This window comes from Mauremys mutica, chromosome 2 (assembly GCF_020497125.1).
Source record: "Mauremys mutica isolate MM-2020 ecotype Southern chromosome 2, ASM2049712v1, whole genome shotgun sequence".
Taxonomy (NCBI): domain Eukaryota; kingdom Metazoa; phylum Chordata; order Testudines; family Geoemydidae; genus Mauremys; species Mauremys mutica.
The window spans coordinates 40,579,468-40,604,322 of NC_059073.1; the positions used below are offsets into that span (position 1 = coordinate 40,579,468).

Consider the following 24,855-nt stretch of genomic DNA (forward strand, 5'->3'; position numbering starts at 1 on the left):
TACTATAAATATTTGTACTGTAAAAATAAAACTAGTATTTTTCGATTCACTTAGTACAAGTATTGTAGTGCAATCTCTGTTTCATGATAAAGTTGAACTTACAAATGTAGAATTATGTACAAAAAATGTTTTATTTTTGAATGCAGTTAATGTAAAACTTTAGAGCCTACAAGTCCACTCAGTCCTACTTCAGGTAATTGCTCAGACAGACAAGTTTGGTTGCAATTTGCAGGAGATAATGTTGCCCACTTCGTGTTTACAGTGTCACCTGAAAGTGAGAACAGGCATTCGCACGGCACTGTTGTAGCGAACATCACAAGATATTTACATGCCAGATGCGCTAAAGATTCATATGTCCCTTCATGTTTCAACCACCATTCTAGAGGACATGCGTCAATGCTGATGACGGGTTTTCCTTGATAACAATTCAAAGCAGTGTGGACTGACACATGTTCATTTTCATCGTCTGAGTCAGATGTCACCAGCAGAAGGTTGATTTTCTTTTTCGGTGGTTTGGGTTCTGTGGTTTCCATATCTGAGTTTTGCTCTTTTAAGACTTCTGAAAGCATGCTTCACACCTCGTCCCTCTCGGATTTTGGATGGTACTTCAGATTCTTAAACCTTGGGTCGAGTGCTGTAGCTATTTTTAGAAATCTCACATTGGTATCTTCTTTGTGTTGTGTCAAATCTGCCATGAAAGTGTTCTTAAAATGAACATGTGCTGAGTCCTCATCCGAGATTGCTATAATATGAAATATATGGCAGAATGGGGGTAAAAAAGAACAGGTAACGTACAATTCTCCGCCAAGGAGTTCAGTCACAAATTTAACTAACGCATTATTTTTTTAACGAGCATAATCAGCATGGAAGCATGTCCTCTGGAATGGTGGCCCAAGCATGACGAGGCATATGAATGTTTAGGATATCTGACACACAAATACCTTGCAACACCGGCTACAAAAGTGCCATGCAAATGCCTGTTCTCACTGTCAGGTGACATTGTAAATAAGAAGCAGGCAGCAGTATCTCCTGTAAGTGTAAACAAACATGTTTGTCTTAGCAATTGGCTGAACAAGAAGTAGGACTGAGTGGACTTGTAGGCTCTAAAGTTTTACATTGTTTTGTTTTTGAGTGCAGTTATGTAACAAAAAAAATCTGCATTTATAAGTTACACTTTCATGATAAAGAGATTGCACTACAGTACTTGTATGAGGTGAATTGAAAAATACTGTTTCTTTTGTTTATCACTTACAGTGCAAATATTTATAATAAAAATAATATAAAGTGAGCACTGTACACTTTGTAATAGAAATCAATATATTTGAAAACGTAGAAAAACAATCAAATCTTTAATACATTTCCATTGGTATTCTATTGTTTAATAGTGCTATTAATCATGGTCAATTTTTTTTAACCACGATTAATTTTTTTGAGTTAATCGCATGAGTTAACTGTGATTAATCTACACTTATTTTTGCAAGTCAACTATGCCGATCTGGATTTATTTTCCAGCTGTGGAATTGCAGTAGGTGCAGGGCTCTGGTTATAATATACATGAGTACAAAGATTGAAATTGGGCACAGAAACATGGGAGTAGTGTGTTCCTGGATTCTTCCTGAATAAGGAAACCCTGCTGAATAGTCTCTCTGTTTTGTCGCTCTTTGTTGGTTTACCTCTGCCCTTCACTAAGTCTGGGGCCTCCTTGCTTTCCACCTGCATGAGCATACCTGGTGTTTTGATCATGCACATTTTCTGCTCTCCAAATGAACTCTATTGGTCTCCTAAGTCAATGGCTAAGACAGCTTTGGAACTCTGAGCTACTGTTGGTTTTATCCCTATGCCCTAGCATGCTGAGAGCATCCTGGGTTTTTAATTTATCTTATATTTTGATGTTATTCTCCTCCAACAGTTCCTGTTTTAAAAGTATTTTAGTATGACATATTGACAGTGTTTCAAGATGAAATATGAGCTTCAGAAGAAAAAATGATATAGGTCTGGAATCTGTTATATGTATCTTAAAACTAGGGAGCTCTCCAAAGGGTGAATCTTGCCCTGTGCCTGGCTAGCTCTTGTCTGAGCAAGTGGGTTTCAAGCAAACCCAGTGAAGGAATGAAGTATGTAGGGATGTTTCCCTTTGCAGCCCAGTTTGCTGGCTACTCACATATTTTCGCTTGTCCAATTACTTGCGTAAATTAAATGGCTGCAGTGTGAGCTTCCTTAAAATTGCATAGGCAAGTACATCGGTGCAAGCATGTCCTTTAGGGATCCAGTCTATGCTGTGGAAAGCCACCATATTGTGGTACAACACAGTAGATCTCAATGTGCTTAAAACCCAGTTTAATCCTGTGGTGTAGATAATACTGAATAGTGTTTTAGCCACACTCCATGATCTGAACCTCACCAGGTGTTCAACATTGCTTGGGAGCCTGGTTCAGTTCTGCCTACACTACAGGACCACGCTGTGTTTTAATCAAATCAGCTGCTGCTGTTTTGTAACTGGGTCACACAATGTGGTTGTGTTGCTAATATGTAGCTGGTTGATTTTGACGACACTTGTGATTCGATATTAAAAATGTTCGAGACCACCCAAATAACCACTCTCAACCAATTATTGTCTAAAGACAAAATAATACAGTACAAAAAGGAGACACATTCCCTCCTTACAAGAAGCAATTCCTATCTCACAGCATGCTCACTTTACATAGTAGGTGTGCTTTGGAAATATGCATTTAAACTAGGTATATTTATAGTGTGGTTTTACAAGTTATAAAATCCTCTTTGTCACTAAAATCCAACCCTCCAGTTTGTAACAGTTCCTTAACTTGCCATTTTGTTCTGTACTTTTCTTATCTCTGTTTTGGATATTACATTTCAAACCAGTTACCCGTGAAGGTCCCTGTACTAGGACATAGAACAAATGTGTCTTGACTTTTGACAGACTTCATATCAGCTGGAGCCAAAACTGACTTCAGCTTTGCAAAGTGTTATGGGATATTTAGCAAAAGGGAACAGAACTGATGGAAGAGCGTAATACATTCAATTAACATAACCTCACAAAACTTGTATATTATGTTAATACCATGCACATAATACCCATTAATGTAGTGTATACTACACCTAACATATATGTGTAGGCTAACAGTTTGCTTTACATAGTGTAGGCAGGATATTAAACTGCCCATGTTTTAAAATAAACACTAAATTGCATAAGCTTGTTTTCCTAGCCATAGGTAGTGAAACTTGGGGTGCTGCCGCACCTCCTGGCTTGAGGTGGTTTCCGTCATATACAGGGTTTATATGAGTTTGGGTCAATGGCTCTCAGCACCCCCACTATACAAATTGTTCTGCCCATAGTCCTATTTAACAGGTCCTTATACATCCTCCTCATTCGGATAAGATAAGTGACCTCATAGTTTTTTTCCTCAGGCAGATTTGGGCTGTATTTTCATGGGTTTTCTTTATTGTATACCTCAGCGCGCATATTATCTTATATGTTTACAATTGTATAGTCTGAGCAGTACTGTATTGCCTATGTCTTTGGTGCTACGTTTGTCTCCATTAGAAAAGATTTAAATCCAAGTCAACCCCTGTCCTGTTGGTCACAGTGGCAAACTATGTAGAACAAAGCAGGAAGACAGAAGGCTGAAAGGGTATGGCTAACTAGAGAGCTTACAGCAGCGTAGCTGCACCAATGCAGAGAGCTCTCTCACCAACTTAAATAATCCACCCCCAACAAGTGGCGGCAGCCATATCTCCAGGAGAAGCTTTCCAGCCAACATGTCCACACCGGCATGTAGGTCGGTGTAACTTGTCCGTTGGGGGGTGGCTAATTCACACCCCGAGTGACATAACTCATGTCAACTTAAGCTGTAGTGTAGCCATAGCCAAAACTTGCTGTCTGCCCTTATCCAGGATCAGCTGAAGACCCCAAACTGCAGAGAGATGCTGCAACCTTGGAGGAAGCCATAAGAGCCTTTCCCCTCCTTGCAAGATCACACTGGAAACGGTGTCACCTCGGAAGGAAAATGAATTGTAACACTAAATCCTGGGAATTTCCCAGGGAAAGGATAATTATTTTAAACACACAGGGCCTGTCTTGGGTTTCGGCTTTATAGTACAAGAGTGGGAATCTAGTCAATACAGTACTTTCCCCTTCCCTCCTACAGACCCTCAGGTCATGTCAACACTATGGGGTCTAGAATGGCACAACAATAGTGCTGCATGTATGCTGCTGTAGCATTGCAGTGTAGACGCTTCCTACATTGACGGAAGGAGTTTTGCTGTCTCTGTGTAAGAAATCCACCTTGCTAAGCAGCAGTAGCTGGGTTGATAAAAGAATTCTTCTGGCCACCTAACTGCGTCTATGCTAGGGGCTTGGTTGGCTTAATTATGGTGCTGAAGGTGTGAATTTTTCACACCCCTGAGTGATGTATCTGGGTCAATCTAAATTTAAAGCGTAGACCAGGCCTCTATCATGCTGTAGTGTCTCTCCCCGTAATCCAGTTCATTTCTCTAAGGTAAACAGGGAAGCGGAGCACCAGCACCTTCAGCAGGGCTCTAATAAGAAGGGCAGCAATAAAACACCTTCATATTTCACTTTAACAGGATACATTTCAGATCCAGACACAGAGAGCCTCTCTGGATGTTTACCTGGCTGACGGAAGGAATGTTAGGCTTGATATCCAGACATCGGACACTGCTGAAAGAGTACTAGAGGTAATGGGTTTCTAAATGGGATACTGCTGAAACTGCTAAATTTAAGGAAAAGCGTGTGAAGAGTTGAGATGCCTTCCCTCATATTTTAGCAGGACATGGGCATATTTTAGCAGGACATGCTTATTTGAGGGAATACCTGAAGAAAACATACACTTGGCATTGTTTACTAATTCTGTAGATAAGTTTCTTAAAGTTTTTATATTAATCAGCATTTTTTCCTCTTCCCCTAACCTCACTCACTCAACACCCCTGCAGCTCTTTTTGTCTCCAAAGGCGGCTGTTTTGGCCCTGTGTGCAGGAGGCCATCTAAGATGATTAGAGAACTGGGGTTTTGTTTTTTAAAAAGCTTGTTTTAATATAGTTCAGGCCAAATCGGTATAAACGTTGTGTTGCCAGCCAGTGTGGCCAGAGACACTGTTCTACATTTGTCTTAAATATAGTTTGACTGTTGGGGTGCTGACACATCTATTGTTACTATCCTAGCACACAGGAGCTCTAGTTATGGTTCTGGATTCCTTTGTGCTTGGCGCTGTATAGACACAGAACAAAAGGAACAGAGGTTCCTGCCTCTACAGTAGAAGGAGTCTACAATCTATGTATCTCGCTGACCGATGCCCAATCTTTTTTTCCTGGTGCTCCCTCTTTCTATCTGTCTTGTATCTATCTGTTACAAGTTTTGTCTTAGACACTCTAGCAGCCAAACTTTATTTAAACAGAGAGAGTCTGAACCGCGTTGTAACATCTTTTTTTAATTCAAAGATGACAATAGGCCTGTTTATAGATGGGGGGATTGAGTTGCTGGCCTTCAGTTGCTTCTCTTCTTAGTAACAGAAGCCAAACTATTGCCATCTGCCTGATTTCTATTTTCTCATCCCTTTCACATTGTGCGCTTCATCCTCCAACGTTCCTCTAGCCAGAGATGGCGAGTGTGTAACAATATGGATGCTACTTCCCCAGTAGCCACTGCTGCTGCTGCAGGGGACACAGAGAGCCAGATTGCGTGAGGTTGGTGAGCAATTACACACCAGTACACCCATTGACCTCAGTGGGATTATTTGTGCACGTAACTGCTCGCCATCCTAAGTAAAGAATTTATGCAGCCTGGCCCTCAGATGTTACTCTGGCTAATGAAGTCTCTCCACGTCTTCGCCATACACATTATCATTGCCTCTAATATCCCTGTTCATCATGGGTCCAAGAATAGAGAGCACTAAATCTCTTCTCAAAGCGAAGTCTCTGATATAGCACAGAGAACTGCCCAAATATTGGCCAGATCATGGTGCTTAAGTAAAGCGCACTGCATCTGAGCAGCTGCTTTGCCTTGTGTAAAGATTTCTGTCACTTTGGTTTCTTTTCATTAACAGATAGTTTTGCCCAGTGGTTCAGGCTGGCCACACAACATCGTTCTAGCAGTTCTACATCATGCAAGTGAAATGAATTCCACACGCCTTCCTACAATGATTTCCACCACCCCTTTGAAAAGCATCATGTTCAAGTTTGTTGAGCCTCTGTCTACCTTTGGAGCTCTTCACTGCTTAGTTGCCAAAAAAAAGGAATCGCAAAACAATAAAATTGGTTAATCCTAAAAGCACATACAGTAACTCCTCACTTAACGTCATTATGTTCCTGAAAAATGCGACTTTAAGTGAAACGATGTTAAGCGAATCCAATTTCCCCATAAGAATTAATGTAAATGGGGGGGGGTTAGGTTCCAGGGAAATTTTTTTCACCAGACAAAAAACTATATATTATATAGATATATACACACAGTATATGTTTTAAACAAACAATTTAATACTGTTCACAGCTATGATGATTGTGAAACTTGGTTGAGGTGGTGATGTTAGAGAGTGGAAGAGGGAAGGATATTTCCCAGGGAATGCCTTGCTGCTAAATGATGAACTAGCACTCGGCTGAGCCCTCAAGGGTTAATGCGTTGTTAATGTAGCCTCTCATCAAGGCAGCATGAACAGGAGGGAGGGGAGACAGCATAGCAGACACAGATAGACACACACCTTGTGTGTGGGAGAGAGAGAGAGAGAGATGCACACTGCCCCTTTAAGTAAGCTGACCCACTCTTAAGTGCATTGTCTTTTTAAGTGGATCAGGAAGTTGAGACAGCAGCTGCTGCCCCAGGCTCTCTCTGTCTCTCTCCACCCGTGTTCCCTCCCTGCTCTATATGGAGAAGGGGTAAGCGGGGTGCAGGAGCAGGGGGGACACCCTGACGTTAGCCCCCACCTTCTCCTCCTGCACAGCAAGCAGGAGTCTCTGGGAGCAGCTTCAAGGCAGAGGGCAGGAGCAGCACATGGCAGTGGGGGGAGGGACAGCTGAACTGCCAATTGATAGCCTGCTGGGTGGCTGCAGCACAGGGAACTTAGGGGAGCTGATAGGGGGAGCTTATGGGGGCTGTCGATCCACCCTGGTTACAAGCCCCCACCAGCTAGCTGCAATGGGCTGCTCCTCCTGCAAGCAGTGAACAAAGCAGGCGGCTGCTAAACGACGTTAGAAGGGAGCATTGCACAACTTTAAACAAGCATGTTCCCTACTTGATCAGCAACATAACAAAACAGCGTTAACCAGGACGACTTTACATAAGGAGTTACTGTACCCTTCAGATTTATATCAACATGACGGTAGCTTCCTTCGTCACTGGCATCTTCAATCCCATCTCTCCATAAAAATATCTTGCTATCTAAGCATATTGTTTGTTTGTCCTGTTGAAGGGCCAGATCCTCTTCAAGCCGGTGCCATTCTTTGTGCAGTAGTACTTTGGGTACACTTCACAATAAAGTGCCATGTTCACTTATGGCACTATAGGCAAACAGCAATGATTCTGATAATTCACTGGCACAGTAAATGCTGCTTGTTCTTTGGTTCCCTTTAGCGTGGGACAGGCTTAGGGGCAGGTGTGAGCTTTCCTCATTATATATTTGTCTCACCACATTCCCCCTGGTAGCTTCCCAATTAATAGTGTAGGGTCTACAGGGGGTTGGAGTGATGTATACTGGGGTATGCCTTGATCCAAGAATTAGAAAATTAAGCTCAATACTGACTGAATGTTTCACATTGGGTAGCTCTGTGAAGCGTGTTGAATAGAAGTAGGTGCTTCATTTGGATCACTGCGAGATGCTGAACTAAGTGATGAGTTTCTGACACTCTGTAGTGCCACCTTGCAATTTCAGGTAACAGGTTAATGGGGACTTTGGGTCAAGAACATATAGGGTGAAAGTTAGTCCTGGTCAGGGTCTTTTTTGCCTGGGCCTCTGAACATTTATTTTAGTGCTCTAGTGAGGGTTGGGGGGGAAGTGATATTATGCTCCAGCTCTCTCTCTCAACTGGAAGTGTTTGTGGAATTGGTACCTTCTAAAGGCACTCTGAAAACTTGTACTTCCACCTTGTGTTCAGACCAAACAAGTCCTGCTTCTCCCACTGTACTTCTTATGCCAACTCACACACCCAGCAACTAAACTATGGAAAAATCATTTTCCTGGTGAAAGTTTCTCCATGTCCTTGCCTCTCCATAGTTGTATCTCAGTGACTTCCTGATCAAATGGGCTGCTCATAAGTGAAAGAGGCACCTTTTTTACTCTTTTACCTGTGAGCCCGGGAGGTTCTGTGGTACCCATCGAGTGCGGGAATGGTGAGGGTAGGCTCTGGCTGCTTTAAATTAAGCTCTGATTTCCAATGTCTGAAGCAGAAAATAGGCAGAGTGGAGTGTTTTCAGATCCTCTTCCACCCTACACTTTCCATTCCTCTCCCTGCCCCACCCCTTCCTCATCACACGTCCTGCACTTGAGGTTGGGGGGCAGGACTGTTCCTACATTCTTTGCCAGTGAGGCTGGGGCCATTCCTCCTTTACACCTTTCAGGTGGCATAAAGGGGCCATAGCAAAACAGAATCTGCTTCTGAGAGTCAAGCTGGGTAGGTCTTTCTCATGCGATGCCAGTAGCAAGAATATGGAGGGTTGAAGTTTAGGTCTTAACAGCTGCTTCTGCCTAGAGGGATAAAGGAACAGTTTAAAAAAAACAATTTTGAAGCTGCATTAATGGCTGGTGACCAGACCTCGTATGAATTCATGTTCAGATGCATAGGTGACCTCCTTTTTCATTTTTTGTTTTTAAGGTTGTCTCATACAAGATGGGGCTGTCAAGAGAATTAATAGGATATTTTAGCTTATTTTTTATTCAAGATCACAGCAATGGAGTTCTCTCTGGTAAGCCATGTGCAGTATGTGTCACATAATGCACCCCTGGGTGGGTCGTTGCCAGTGGGGATCGGACCTCTGAATCTAAAAGCATTAATCTGTCCTGCTTGAGCTAAAAGACTCATCTCTGTTAGCTGATGAACTTCCAGCCTTTGAATCTCTATATGTAGCCCAGCAACCACGAGGGAGGAACAGAGGATCACAGGTGGGTTGAGGTTATCTATAGCATAGTGGACTTGGCCTATAAGGGTACGTCTTCACTACCCGTCGGATCGACGGATAGCAATCGATTTCTCGGAGTTCGATATATCGCGTCTCATCTAGACGTGATATGTTGAACCCCGAACGCGCTCCCGTCGACTCCGGAACTCCACCGGAGCGAGTGGCGGTAGCGGAGTCGACGGGGGAGCAGCGGACGTCGATCCCGCGCCGTGAGGACGGGTAAGTAATTCGAGCTAAGGTACTTCGACTTCAGCTACGCTATTCACGTAGCTGAAGTTGCGTACCTTAGATCGACCCCCCTCCCCAGTGTAGACCAGGCCTAAGCACAGTTTTCATTGCATTTAATTTAAAAGGTATATTGTAACTTGGTCACTGTTGTGTGGGTTGTTTTGGTAAATATTGAGCTAGGCTGGCTTTATTTCAGGCTTCTCTGCAAATGGTTATACTTTGAAGTAAAAACTGTTTATATAATCTCAAACTCAGATCTGTACACCTGGAAGATTTCCCCCTCTATCCCCTTATAAAATGAAGTCCCTAATTTGCTTTCATTTATGCCCTCTTATTCCACTATTTCACTTTTTAATTGATAAGCATAGAAAGGTCATAAGTGATGGAACTGGATGTGCCCTAAATCTAGGGTGTGATTCTCTGTGCTCACAAAATGTAGAAGTCTCTTGGAGTACTGTGTGTTTTTGTCTGATATGGGCTGGTGATACATATATGCCCTCCGCCCCTCCCTCCATTTGGGCAGCTGTAATCTAGTGGACTGAACCCAGGACTGGGACTCAGATCTGGGTTGAAATCTTGGCCCCATTGACGTAAATGGCAAAACTCTTGTTGACTTCAGTGGGGTCAGGATTTCACCCTTGAATTTGCTACCTGACTGTTACTGATTCTGCGTAGCCTTGGACAAGTCACTTAACCTCTCTCTGCCTCAGTTTTCCAGTCTGCAAAATAGTGATGATGATACTCTCCTGGAAGTATTTTCAGGTCCATAGACAAAAAAAGTGCTGTAGAAGTGATCTAGATTTTTTTTAAATGTATATAAGATTAAGGCTGAAAGACTTCTGGATGTTAGGGTCATGACAGGTGTTCAATCCCTTGCTGGGTTTGTAGTGCAACTATCGCTGCAAAACTTCACTATATATGGTTATTTTATTTATCATTTCTCTGTCTTGACTAGGTCTTGCTTTTATGGATATGGAAGGATGAATGTGATGCTGAGAGTGTGGAATCCTCAGCTTTTATTACATGAGTAGTAGCTGAAAGTCTGTGCTATTGCATGTGTGGCAGTTGGGCCAAGTAACCAATCAGTGCATTCTCCCTCATACAACCAATGAAATTGTTGCATGCAAATTAGATGTAGAGTTAGGGTGGTGATTTGTCTAATTACCTCTGATGTTACAATGGTCTAGGACTCTTGGCACAATATGAGGTCCCTGGAATGGATGATGTTTTATAAAGTCATATTCAAAATTACTAAATATAAAAATATTTGTTGTGTATATAGTTGTTAATGGTGATAAAAAAATCTATAATTAGAGAAATAGGAGCTGCCCCTTTAAGAATAGGGTGGGAGCACACTGAGTGAGCTACTGCAGGGCCTAAAGCAGGGATGGGCAAACTACGGCTCACAGGCCACATCCGGCCTGGCAGCCATTTTAATCCGGCCCTCGAGCTCCGGCTGGGGAGCGGGGTCTGGGGCTTGCCCCACTCTGGCGCTCTAGTTGGGGAACAGGGTCAAGGGCTGCTCCACGCGGCTCCTGGAAGCAGCAGCATGTCCCTGCTCCGGCTCCTACACAGCTCTGCTGCGTGCTGCCCTGTCCACAGGCACTGCCCCCTAACCCTGGCCCTTAATTTTATGTTTGGAAAACTTATTACTGACAGCAGTCACCTCTCGTGTGACTTTTATTCCTTACTGTACTTTAGTGATAATGTGTTTGTCTTCTGTTTCATTCAATGAATAACCAACCCTATTAGCGTACATCCGAATCACACAACATTTCTTTTGCCTCCCATATTTGCAGCTGCCCCGAACTGCTCAGCGTTATTTGAGATCTATACTAACTTAAATCTCCTTTCCTGGACTTCTCAGTTTAGTGCTCCTTACTTGCACTCCTTGCATTAGTATAAAGCAGAATAAGGAGACACTGATATACTGCTCCTTAAAAAATTAGGTAAAGGGGTGGGGGTGGGGAGTGTCTAAAGAACATGATTGTCACCTACCATTTTTTATCATTTGTTTTTGTGATGTCCTCTTTCTTTTACATAACATATGTTGTCATGAAGCACTTACTGAAATACTAAAATAGCTGTTCTGCTTCAGTGGGGTTTCAACCAATCAGGCTTATTTGTCTCTTCTGTTTTTTCCCACCTGCCCTGCCCCCAGTGGTGAAAAAAGTGGCAGAATTTGAACTTCCCTACGTGAGTCTTCAGAGTATGAAAGAGTCAGACTGTAAGATTGGGATCAGAAAATGGTGAGCTGGAAGCTGAAGAGAAATTTGGAAGATGCATTAAAATTATAAATGTACTAGAGAAGAGAATCCTCACAACTTAAATTCTTTGTGTTTGGCCTGAGAGCATAACACACAAAGCTGATTTTTTTTGTTTGTTTTGTTAAAGGAATATAATGGTTCCTAACTGCTGGTCTTTGGACCTCTCAGTGTAATGTTGGAACTGATCCGTTTATATGATCCTGTAACAGTTGTTGATGGAATGTCCTCTTCTGCAATCAGGCAATTACTCTTGAACACTTCCAAAATCTATAGATACAGATGGTTTGTTGTTGTTTTTGTTTATTTTTGTTTGTTTGTTTTCTTGCCAAAGCCACCAATAAAGGAAACCTTCTATACTTATTTTCTTTTCTTTAGTTAATGGTGTTTGTTTATTTTTTATATTCAGCATTATATCTCCTACAAGAAAAATGGGAGAGCTGGGGGTTCTGAGCTGCAAGTTGCAGTGTCTATGGGGGAGATTGTTTTTTGGGGAATTTTCTTTAAAGATCGCATTGCTAAATATTAGATCACAAAATACCTGAATTATAGCAGTGCCACTATGCTTAAGTGTCTGTCACTGAGCTATATAAAAATATTTTCAGACACTTGTAACTTGTCAATTTAAAATTTAACTGGACTGAAGCTTGGCATATATAAGCCCTTCTGTTAAATTCTCCAGTTTATAAGGGCTTACCTACATAGGGAAATTTAGTGGCAGAACTTTCTGTGTGGACACACTTATTTCAAGCTGAGTGCTTTTTTGTGGTTTAGCTTATGTGTATGTTCTGCCACTAAACTTCCCCATGTAGGTAAGCCCTAAGTTTTAGACACATGCAAGAGAAATATTTAATGCTGTTTTTTAAACATTATTTATTCTAAATAATTGTTTTCCATATTACTTTGATAAAAGCAGATGAGCAATTTAATTTATTTCATACCGCAGTCTATTTGCTACAATGCTGTAAAGAGTAATTTTTTTACATACTTCACAGATGTGTAATTTCAAAGATGTGACATATTGCTGTCTTTTATTACTTTGTGAGTAGTGGGGTCTTTCTGTATCCAAATGCATATTTATTGCTGAATGGAAATGCTAATTGTTGTACTTAGAAATGTAATGTTTAATATTTTTCCATTTGTCAGGTATATGGATCCCTCTCTTGATAAAATGTTAATGGACTGTGGCGCTTCAGTGAATTTACTCTATATGCAGGTAACAAAAGAAGAAAACTCCTGATACTTCTAAAAGCTAATTCCCAAAATGTGTCTCCCATTTTAATAATGTAAAAGCTATGTTTTAAATAGTGCAAATTATCTGAATATTAAGTATGGACGAGTATTTCTATCTTGTTGTATTTTTATTTTATATTTAAAAACAAAAGAAATAACTATGAATGAGCTTGTTCTATGAGAATTTTTCATGTACAAATAACACTGTCTAGTTTGCAAATTCTGTTTAGTGTAAGTAATTATTCCATGCATACAGGGGATTTATTTAGACCTCAGTCCGTTTTCTTCTCATGACAATATATGTAAGTGCTATTATGTGCTAGTGGTGTTAAGGCTGAGATCACACTAGCATACTGAACACTTCCACTACTTACCATTTTCTCAAAACAAAAAAAAAGTCGTTTGAGGATTAAAATGTCTCCTGGTAGTTTCTGTCCAGAGGTTAATTTTTTTGGAAGATTTCACAAAACTCCACTAGGCTTCTTCTGTTTTATCTGAAGGTAGAAAAAAAAATATCCGTAATAACTTTTACACTCCTCCTTTCTCTATTGAGAACTCAACACAAAAGGCTTCAAACCTGGCACGTGCATTGTCTTAAGCAATCTCTGTTAGCAAATTTCATGGTTGTAATTCACCCTCTGTGCAGCTCCACCCATGATCGTATTGGTGGAAGCTGTAGTGTAGACAGGGCTCCAGTGTCCTTACCACTATATTGTGCTGGGAGGTCCTTCAGTGTCATGATTAATTACCATTTTTGCTTGCTCATCTTATTTTTAAAATTGGTAGTTGTGCCCCATCATTCCATGTGTTGTTACATTTTCTCTGTGTACTGGAATCATGTTCTGCACAAGCAAATGAGCAGGTTGACAGAGTAACAATAGATACCGCTTTTCATAACCAGAGGTTAGGGGCTTGCAGGTATGTTGGGCAATGCTGAATTAGAAACCACTTTGGTGCAGGGACTAAGGGCTGAGTAGACTAAAAGTTATGTGCAGCTGTCCAAAAATCTGAGCGCGTGTTTTAAAAGATGTTGGGATATCTTCCCCACCCCGACAGTAAAGGGCAGATGGAAATACCCCTGCCCCCCCTCCTTATTTTTAAGTTAAAATTTACTAACTCTTCTAAATAAGGCACTGCAGGAAATTGAGAAGAATTGGGTCAAACCCACAGATGGACAGATGCAGAAACTGGAATCGCTACAAAAAGCGGCAAACAAAATGAAGGTAAAGTGCTCTTTTAAAATGATATAAACCTATTGAGAGAATATATTTCAGGATGAAGACCCTTGAGGCTGCAGCCACATATAATTAATGTGTTTTTTCTCTGAAAAGTGAATCTGTAAAAGTGGCATCATAACATTCCATATTTATCCTCTCCCTCACCCCCTCCCTCTGTGACTTTCAGACCCAGTTTACAGGTAAACTGAGATACAGACACCAGATGACTAGAGCTGGGTGAATAGTTGATTTTTTTGGTTCACTGCAATTCCAAAAAAATTGAAGAAAATTTTTTGGGTTAAACATTTAATTCACTCCAAAACAAAATATTTCAATTATGAGCATTATTAAACACTGTTAATGTTTAATAAAAGTGAAGGAAATTTCTAAACAAAGTTTTTCTGAAGCAAAAAAATGAGTTTAATTTTAAAAATGTCAGACTAAAACATTTCCATTGTTTCAGATGGCAGCGGGGCGGAGAGAGAGGTTTGACTGAAACAATTGGTGAATTTTAAACCAATTTGCAAGATGGCTTGGTGATACTGAATCTGTATTTTTAGCCAAAAAAAAAAATTCAGATGGAAAAACTTTTCCAGGTCCAGAGGTGACTTCAAGGCCACAGTGAATTGGTAGAGCTAAGATTAGAAATCAGGTCTTGGTTCCTTGTGCCTTGCTCAATTACTAGATCACAACTGCCTCTGTACAGAAGATCATGTAGGACACTATATTTCATCACTTTCCAATTCTGTGTTTCTGATGCAGGTTCTAGAGCTGGTTCAGGAAGTGCAGCACTATGGATATATACAGCTTGATCCCTGCACCTGTGACTATCCAGAAGTAGGCTGTTCTGCTGCTGTTCATGTAGGAAATAATGAGATTAGCTGCTGCATAAAGTTACCTAGTAACCAGACCAAAGAGGTCAGCTTCAGGATCAACAGGGTGAGGTGCTGGCAGGTCACTTTTCTAGTAAGTACCTTGTTGACATTGCAGCTCCCCAAATATTTCAACACATTTAATTCAAAATGACCTTTTTCTTGTATGAGATCAAGGCTGTCAGGGAGCCGGTCGGAGCTCTCTAATTCTCAGATATCTTGCCCTCAGCGTACGTACCTTCAGCTGCTTTCCCTTAAGCTAGAAGGTGGAGTGGGACAGCGGAACTGGCACATGAGGTAGCAGAGCCACCTTAGTCAATTTTATGTTAGTGGAGATTTCACCCTTCGCAGGGGGGACTCTTCCAATACAGATCTCCATCAGCTTCAAATTCACTTTTGCCCTGTTAGCCACACAAACTGAACCTGGCTGACTGGAGAGTACAACCCTGATTCTGAGTTAATACCTCTTTGCGGCAGTTTCTTCTCTTTCTCTTCAGGGCGCTATTACACAGCCAAAAGACCAAGGACATGAGCAGACCCTAGAGCTCAGGTTTGAGTACAGTGATTCGGACTCATGGAGATGGATCGTCTTTTACACAAAACAGGTTAGCTTCAGGGCAGTAAAGAAAAAGGCCTTTGGTGAAAAGTAGGCTGCTAGCCACTGGAGCTGGAATTTACTCTTCAGTGCTTATGTGTGGCTCCTATATCTAGACAACTGCTGTGTCTGTGCCAGTTCAGTCTAAGGACAGACTTACATGGGAGCTCAAATACTTCTCCCCAGAGAGAGGGTTGAGATTGGCAAGAGAAATTGCCCTGCACTGGGCTGCAAGCCTGGAATGGTATGCAGAGGTGTTAGTTTTCTTTTTTTATTTACTAGTCCAGTGGATAGTCACAAATTTTAATGTGGTGGAAATGCTTAATGACTGGACACTATCTTCCACGTGGTAGATGATGCACATGAATATTCCACTCAAGTACATGTTAAATAAAAAACAGGTGCATGGTAGATATAAATCTATACCAGCATATTGTAAATAATAATAATTTTTTAGTAGCAGAGGGGTAGCCATGTTAGTCTGGATCTGTAAAAGCAGCAAAGAGTCCTCTGGCACCTTATAGACTAACAGACGTATTGGAGCATGAGCTTTCATGGGTGATGCAGCCGACAAAGTGGGTATTCACCCACGAAAGCTCATGCTCCAATACGTCTGTTAGTCTATAAGGTGCCACAGGACTCTGCTGCTTTTACAATAATTTTTTTAAAAATCCCTTTTTCCTCCTTCAGTACTGTCGCACCCCACCCATCAGGTCTCTGGCTGCTGTTCAAAGAAAAAGGTGTTCAGAAAGAGAAGTAGCCAATATATAGTTATGTGCCAGAGCTGCAAAACTCAGAGCTGGACATGAAGGAACCCAGTTTTTTTTGAGGGGTGTGTGTGGAATCTGGGGATCTTGGTACAGGCCCACCCCTAGTACTTTGCTTTTAAAAAAAAAAAATCAAACAAAGGGAATGTGGTGTGTTCTTCAAATAAGCTGTTTCTCTTCTTTCCCCTCATCTCTCCTCCCTTTCCTTCCTCACACCCCAAACCTGCCAAAATTAATAGCAGATAAGACTTTACAAGTGAAATCAGAATGCTTAATTTTTCATGCATTATTTCTGCATTCCAGTATGACTCTGTATTGTCCACCCACTTACGTAGCAGCTCATTATTTTGCTGCTACTCAGTTTTACAAGAACATGAATCACCCCTATATTCACAAGCTTTCCACTTTGGTCACTGTTATGGGAAGAGAGCAGCCAAATTGAAATTCCCTCATTGTTAATTTTTGGGCTGAATCTGTTAACTAGAGCTGCCCCTAGGCTCCAGGAAATAGGAAAACAGCATCCCTTTCTTCAAAAGTGAGAGAAAATATAGCCTGAAAAGGTGCTGGGAGGACTCCAGGGCTTAATCTAAAGCCCACTGAAGTCAATGGAAAGACTCCTATAGACTTTGATGGGCTTTGCATCCGGCCCCAGTAGAACTGGTGGTGCTGCCATGCCCACTGCTTTCAGTTCACACTACCACTGTAACCATGCAGTGCACAATAGCAGTGAGATTGGCTCCAAGCAATTGCAAATATACTATCAAATATATACTATTTGCATTGTTGCAACAACTTTTGCATGTAGACACAAGGGGATCTGAATTTAAGAGGTGCTGAGCACTTGCTGCTCCCATTTATTTCCGTTGAAGTTTTGGGCTCTCAGCACTTCAGAAACTCGAGTTTAAGGTGTGTTAGAAGTATGGTAGATACTGTACTTAATTTGGTATTGTCAATACCAATGCAATTTGCCTAAGCCAGCCTTGAATGTAGTTCAGCTGCCTTAGAGGCACAAAATGGGGGTAATTATAAGAGAATAACTTGCGGTACAGAGCCCACAATAAAGACACCTACCCTAAATTTTCTAAGTGGTGGTGTCAGGTCACAGTGAGATTGGATTGCAACTAATTTGGTGAGCACAAATATTTTAAACACATGGTAAAATTAACCAGATTAGGCAAGTAATAGTTCAGTAGTTACCAGGAAAAGTGGGAGGGGAAATAGGGTTGAGTAATCTTTAACAAAAGAAACTAGAATGTATTCTGTTTATCTATTTAGGCATTTCTACTGAGTAGCTGCTTAAAAAAGATAATATCAGAACAGCTGATGAAGACAACCAAAGGAGACAAAGAAATGGTGAGCAAAGCGATCTATCTGCATCTCCTGGTGCCCAAGTATATGGCAGCTGACCAGCAACTCTCACTTGTCTATGCTAAGGAATTTTATGGGAATGAAATTTCCATTGCTGCTACCATCAATTCAGCTGCATCAGTGGCATCTGCAGTGTAGAAAAGGCTCTTGCAGCTTCCAGTATTTTTACTGTAGATTGAATTGACAAGGTGGTGGAAATGGCGCAAAAAATATTGTGATCTGGATTTCAAAGATGACCTTTTGTCGTAATGGTGTTTAATGTTAGTCTTTCTCTATTCCCCTCTAGCTTTTAGCTTGTATCACATATGACAAAGCACACTTATCTTATAACTCTTATATGTCTTCCCTCACTTGCTGTATTCAGGTCCTGTCTGAATTTTTGTTTTCTGCTAAGACATTTTATTCACCACGTTTGCAGTGATCAGTCTGAAATTTTGAAAAATTCACACGGAGACAGAGAGGGCCTTTTTTTTTTGTTTTTTAAAGAGAGAAGTTTAGTAAACTTAAAAAGTAAAAAGGCTAATAGTCAAAGTTCCCTGTTGCTGTTGAATGTTTTTTTTAAATTTAAACAGGAACATCTTTTATAGGTGTTAGATTTATTCATAATATTTGAAATTATTAATATGGGAAAGCACCAAACACCAATGTAACCAGAAATTCTTTTTATGAAATCTAAAGGCCAAATGGTAGTTTATGCAGATGCTATAAAGATGCCTAAAAGCCTAACTAATAAGCAAATTACTACATCCAAACAGTAACAAAACATTTATAAGCATATGATTAAGATGCTTTCAAATGGGCTAAACCCAGGAGTGATTAGACCCATATTGGTTTGCTCAGTGTGGTCAGGTAGGTACTGTATTAGCAATGAACCCTTTAAGAGTTTACTTTTTATACCCTCTAACAAACAAGAGATGTTATTGCCAATTACTGACTCCTGCTAAAAACAAATTTGAGACAGTTCACCCTTATTTCCAGTCTTAATCCAGATAAGATTTACAGCCTTCTTTCTTCCCAAGGCCTTTCCTTTCTTATCTTGTCCCCCCATTCCTTGCTTACTCGCAGAACAATGGGAAGGTATAGGCTTGTTTCTTTTAAGACAGTTTGTCTTATTACTGGAGCTCTTTATTTTATTAGTTACTTTTGGAACCGTACATCCTTCCCACACTACAACTAATACTAGTTATTCTCATGAACTTCTTTTTCTTGCTGATTCTGGCCGCCTTTACAGCATGCATATATATATAATATATATCCTTGACCAAATTAATCTTTAATTTTATACTTACCCCACAATAGGTGTTTCTATGGTGGTCTTAGCTATAGTGACTGAGTGCTAAATGTCAATACCTTTGCTAACATCCTGAAATTTGACAGTATTGTAGAACAGCTGTTATGTTCAATTCTTTTTCTTTAAGAAGTGAAAGGAAGAGAATGCGTGTGGGCTGCTGGGTTAGTACTTGGATTATGATATCGCCATGCTCATTAAAGTGAACAGGAAGGCAACAAATGACTTCTATGTTCCGTTTTAAGCAATTAATAAACGAACATTGAGTAAATGGAGCTGGAGACCAATTTGAAACTGATTTAATCTTTAAACCCTAAGTTATTTGTAGTAGAGCGATGCTAATATTTTAAATGTGGCAGTGATGGCTAATTTTCAGATGCTGCTGCTACTACTATTTAGTAGCTATAGTGATTCTGAACCGAATTAAGGACTTGTAAATAAATGGAAACTGGGCCAGGCCCAATGTGGTTTGTCTGTATACTTGTTTTTTTTTGAGTTTACTGTGTTTTAAATTTCATTACTCTGTGTAGCAGATTGAGATGCCTGAATCCCTGAAGAGTAAAAAATCCAGCGTCCAACAAAGTCAGGTCAGTGAGTGAGTGTGACATACCGAGGTACAATCCACACTGAGGCCAGGTCTACGCTACAGATTTATATCGGTATAACTATGTTGCTCAGCGGTATGAAAAAGCCACACCCTTGAGTGACATAGTTATACCGACCTAACCACCTGTGTAGACAGTGCATGGTGACAGGAGAGCTTCTCCCATCAACATAGCTCCCACCTCTTGGAGAGGTGGATTAACTACGCCAATAAGAGAAGCTCTCGCGTAGGCATAGGAGCATCTTCACTAAAGTGCTACAGTGAGCGGGACAGCTGCAGTGCTGTATGTGAAGACAAGCCTGAGTAGTTGTCATCCCTGCCTAGGCGTGCCCATTATAGTGCCTTGCTGCTGTAGCCTCCAACCTGAACTACTCACAAACAGCCTCCAGCATGTAAGTCACTCCCAGCTCTGGCTGTGTGTTCTGCAGCCAGCTAGCCACACCTTTGCTCTTAGTAGCTATAGTTATGCTGCAGGGTGACCTGAACATATCCCCAGTCCGAGATCGTCCCTCCGAAATGTATGTCTTGTACTGCCCAGCCCTCTCCTGGATAGCAAAAATAAATTAAGTCTCTTAAGGAAATAATATGCCAGTTTATCATTTTAAATAGTTATCCAAACACTTCAATTTAAACACACTGTATTAGATAAAATAAAACAATCTTATTAACTACAAAGAAATTTTAAGTGAGTATAAGTAATAAGGCATAAAAGTCAGAAATGATTATAAGAAAAATGAGAAACTGCTTACTGGTGCCTAATTTAACAAATTATATTAGATTCAAGCAAAGTTTGTCACCATATGCTCCAGTAGATTACTGGCCAAACTCTCAGGTCAGGACCCTCCCTTCCCACCCAAGTCCAATGGCTGTTTTCCTTTGTTATCTTACATGTAACCAGAGAGAGAAGAGGTGTTTGCCCCTTCTTTTTATAGTCATAGAATATCAGGATTGGAAGGGACCTCAGGAGGTCATCTAGTCCAACCCCCTGCTCAAAGGGGGACTAATCCCCAGACAGATTTTTGCCCCAGATTCCTACATGGCCCTCTTCAGAATTGAACTCTCAACCCTGGGTTTAGCAGGCCAATGCTCAAACCACTGAGCTATCCCTCCGTCCTCCACTTTGTGAAGTGTTTGAAGCTAGGAGCAAGGTGACAGGCAGTCTGCGTGGAAGGAAACTCCGTGCTCTTTCTTTGCTAAGATGTAGATTTTTGCCCTCCCCCGCCCTCCTTTCCTGCCAGAGAATGACCACTTAGGGCTTGGCAACACTTGAGAGTTGCAGCACTGGGAGTTACAGCGCTGGTCGTACAGCTGTGTAGGGAAAGCGCTGGTGTGTGGCCATACTCACAGCTACCAGCGCTGCAGTGTGGCCACATTTGCAGCATTTGCAGCGCTGTTGGAAGTGATGCATTATGGGCAGCTATCCCAGCGTTCAAGTGGCAGCAATGTGCTTCTCAAAAGAGGAGGGTGGGGTGTAGTGTGACAGGGAGCGGGGGAGAGAGAGTGGATTTTTGGAGCCGACACTGTGTATCAGCTCCCTGTCTTGCAAAATCAGAAAGTTTTCCTGACCCCTTACTCTTAACTGCAAACAGCCTGCAGACCAGATAAGCAGCTGCTCCAACGGACTCCCTTTCTCCGCCCCGCCCCCGCTGTTTCTCTCCTCAAGCAAAAACACTCATCCCCCTGCCTGCCTCATTCACAGCAAGGTAGGGGGTTATCTCAGTTGATTGTTCAGTCAGTTACAGATTGATCACAGCAAACAGGAGCTGTGTTTGTTTTTTAGATAAGCAGCTCCCGGAGCCCCGAGTTCACAACAAAACAAAGAGAGGCTGCATAACAAAACAAAGAGAGTAATCAGTTAAAAGCATTCTGGGATATCTCCTAATACCCTGGAGGCCAATAACAGCGCTGGTGTGTGGCCACACCTGACGAGCAGCGCTGCATCACCAGTGCTGCACTAGTTATACCCCAAGCAGACCAGGTGTTCAGCCAGCGCTGCAGCCAGGGAGTTGCAGCGCTGGATGTGCCTTGCAGGTGTGGACAGTTACTAAGTTGCAGCACTGGAAAGCCTCCACCAGCGCTGCAACTCTCAAGTGTAGCCAAGCCCTTAGTAGGTAATGGTCTATCAGCTTTGTTTACACCAGGCTGAGGCATCAGCTTGCCCTTTGTCTGTGAGGAACTGGTTTGGCCAAACCCCAGACTTATCTGGAAAACATACTTTTAGTCATGATCTCAACTTATGTTTGTAGCGTCACATATAACGCTGCTACATGCATTTTGCCATATTATTGATCAGCAAATTGAGTTTTTAAATGATACTTCACAAGGCATACCTTGTACAAACAATAATGTAGGATGTGAATACAGGTATATTCTATCGAAGTGAGAAATTGCAATTATGTTTCATTTACACAAACAGCTTTGCTTGTTAATGCTGTTTGAGCAGACCATTGGGTTCCTTACCTGGGCAGACTCCCATTGAGTTCAGTGGAAATTTAATTGACTAAGGGTCAGAGCTAGACAAATATGGGAATTGAATCTTGTTTAAATAAAAATGCTAATTTGCTTTGATGGATTTAATGGCACCCCACACCGCACTCATGTATTTTGGGGTGGGGGGGCGAGGGGTTTGGGTTTTGGTTTTTTGCTTTTTGCAAATATTTGCATGAGTAGAAATTTTTTGTTTGCAAGAATGTTTGTGGAAAGCAAAAGTTCACACTTGCCTATATATGTGTATCCATTGGCAAATGTTTGTGCAAGTTATATACTCAAGTATTTCACTAGGATTATTTGTTCACATAGTATTGTTTCTGTTCTCTGATTGGATAACTCCCAATCAAGTAAAGAGAATTCAAGAGAAGTCACATAGAGCATATAACAAATTACAAGTAGCAATTGCTGAAAGCATCATTCATGGCTAATACTTCTTGAGTACCTATTGGCTAAAATATGTTCACTTAAACCAATAGTTGAATAAGTTCCAAATATAAAAATTGAAAGGTAACAAATCTAAACCTAATAAAAAAAGTCCTTTTTATACAATGCAAAGTTAACCTATGGAACCCATTGCCACATGATAATAAGACCAAGAGAAAAATTGATGTATAAGGGCTTATAAACCAACCACTAAATGTGCTGAAATTAGGAAGTAATTTTCCTACAGGAGCAAATTATTCAATGATTGTCTGTTGTGAGGTTTCTTGTCCCTTTCCTCTGAGGTATCTGGTAGTGGGCACTGTTAGAGACAGGTTACTGGACTAGAAGGACCAGTATTGCAATTCCTATGTAAAAATCCACATCTGTTTGCAGATAACTTGTCAATGGAGAAAGGGAACTAAATTGTCTGAATAGATTGTTCACTGTCAATCGTTCACCTAATGCTTGTAATGATTGAGAAAGAACCCTAGAATTTGAGCCAATAGCCTCGTCTGGTGCATCATTAGAAGTGAGAGTTTTTGCACTTCTTTTTCTCAGTTGTGTGGAATGGTCCATTTGAGAGACATCTCTTCTGATTCTAACATACTTCTCATACAGCCTACTTTATTAGCATTGGTAACATACATAGTGACATTTACTCCAGTACAGAGGTCCACACAAGACCCTGTACAAAAGATTTAAATGAAGCTTAAGAGGTGCATATGATCTCGAGGGCTCTCTGTACTGCAGTGAATGTCACCCATAGTGAATTCTAAAAAGGAAACTGTTCACTTATGCTAGATCCAAGTGCTTGCTTGAGCTGATTTTTATCTACAATATTAGCCTTTTTATTGAATCTTTACATGAGATGCTGATACTTTCTGTCTAGACTTCAAAATCCTTTCTCTAAGCTATAAAACCACCAGTGGGGTAAGTCTTCAGTCTTTATTTCTGGTTTTAAGACACCAGATTTAATTTGCAGTGTAAATATTCTGTAATGTTAACAACCTGAGGGAGGGAGGGAGTTGATTGTTGGACGGACAGCGCCTGTCTGTGGAATGCACTGTTACATTATCAAAAAATGCAGATAATAAAGATTTCATTTGATTCAATCTTATTCAATTGAACCTCTTAAAACCTCCTACACATCTCAGTGTTAAGGTTCTTGAGGCCTTCCTACCCCACCCCCCTTGTTAAAGCCTTAATATCACTTGGTAAGATGCTTGAAAAACCTTGCATAAAAATTACTCTTTCCCTAACAGGTTTTTTAGGTTAAAGAGAGAGTTGCTTGGGCTGCCTCTATTTACTCTCACCACTACCATCTTGATCAAACACCTTGCTGATCTTCCTTCTAGCCCAGGCAGGGTTTAAATTCTCAGAGCATTTTCTGGAGGCCCCAGGGTTTGGGGCTTCTGACCTGTGGATTTGAAAATATTTACCAGAGCTCCACTCCAGACAGTTCCAGCTGAATTTAACCCCTTTGCCCAGGAGGGATGGATGTTTAATGAACCACTCTCCCAGAGTTTTCCCAAAGGAATCTCTAGAGAACTATTTCTGGGTATTTTTTGTCTACTCATGGGAACAAGAAATCTGGTCTTCGTTTTTCTTGCTGTCTCATGGATGCTACTATTAGGCCACCAAGATAGCCCATAAAGAGTCTCTGTTTTGTAGTTATCCAGTACAGCTATAAAAATGAATAGGAAGTTGAAGAATCATCCGCTGGATGGAAATAAAAACAATGGTTGACAGGCAGTAGATAGGCAGTCCATAAGTACAGTGAGGCCATGTTATGGAATGTTCCAACATCTAGACAAGTTTAGAATGACTGAAGGTATGTGTACGCTACAAACCTAAGTCAAACTATATTAGGTCAACTTACAGCTACCGCAGTAATTACTGCAGTGGTGCATGTCCACACTTGGGTTGGGGGTGTCTCCTCACCAGGAGCACTGCCACCAACCTAAGAGAGGCTGTGTGGGAGCTGAGAGCCCGGTCCCTCAGCTCTGTTGGCAGCTCTCTGCCAGGAGCCTGGCAACCCCACTGGCTCATGGGCTCCCAACAGGCTGTCCCCCCCCCTTCTCCCCGTTCCCCACCGACAAGACCACCAATAGGAGGCACGCAATGTCTGTGTAGACACTGCATTGCCTGATTACACCGACATAAGCCTTACACCTCCTGTGGAGGTGGAGTAATTATTTTGGTGTAGTAGGGCACTAAAATCGGTGGGAGGAAAGCTGTAGTGGGGACACTGACATAATTAGGTTGACATAAGCTGCCTTAATGTTGACCTAACTGTGTAGTGTAGACTAGCCCTGAGTCTTCGAGGAATCTCTGAACAAGGGAACTGAGATAACTAATGTGTTA

The 24,855-nt window shown here is 41.3% G+C and overlaps 1 protein-coding gene across 3 annotated transcripts in view; it reads left to right on the forward strand.

Moving 5' to 3' along the window:
- Positions 1 to 24,855, forward strand: part of SNX31 (sorting nexin 31) — a 65,166-nt gene that overhangs the window by 37,897 nt on the left and 2,414 nt on the right. The window contains exons 5-13 of one of the 3 annotated variants that reach the window (XM_045006948.1): positions 4,606 to 4,716; positions 8,839 to 8,929; positions 11,532 to 11,619; positions 12,781 to 12,850; positions 13,998 to 14,090; positions 14,847 to 15,023; positions 15,454 to 15,561; positions 17,594 to 17,671; positions 19,505 to 19,561. In XM_045006948.1, coding sequence (XP_044862883.1) covers positions 4,606 to 4,716; positions 8,839 to 8,929; positions 11,532 to 11,619; positions 12,781 to 12,850; positions 13,998 to 14,090; positions 14,847 to 15,023; positions 15,454 to 15,561; positions 17,594 to 17,671; positions 19,505 to 19,561 — 873 coding nt within the window. Of the gene's footprint in view, positions 1 to 4,605; positions 4,717 to 8,838; positions 8,930 to 11,531; positions 11,620 to 12,780; positions 12,851 to 13,997; positions 14,091 to 14,846; positions 15,051 to 15,453; positions 15,562 to 17,593; positions 17,672 to 19,504; positions 19,562 to 24,855 lie in introns of all 3 variants that reach the window. The other 2 variants (XM_045006947.1, XM_045006946.1) reach the window with 2 other exon arrangements.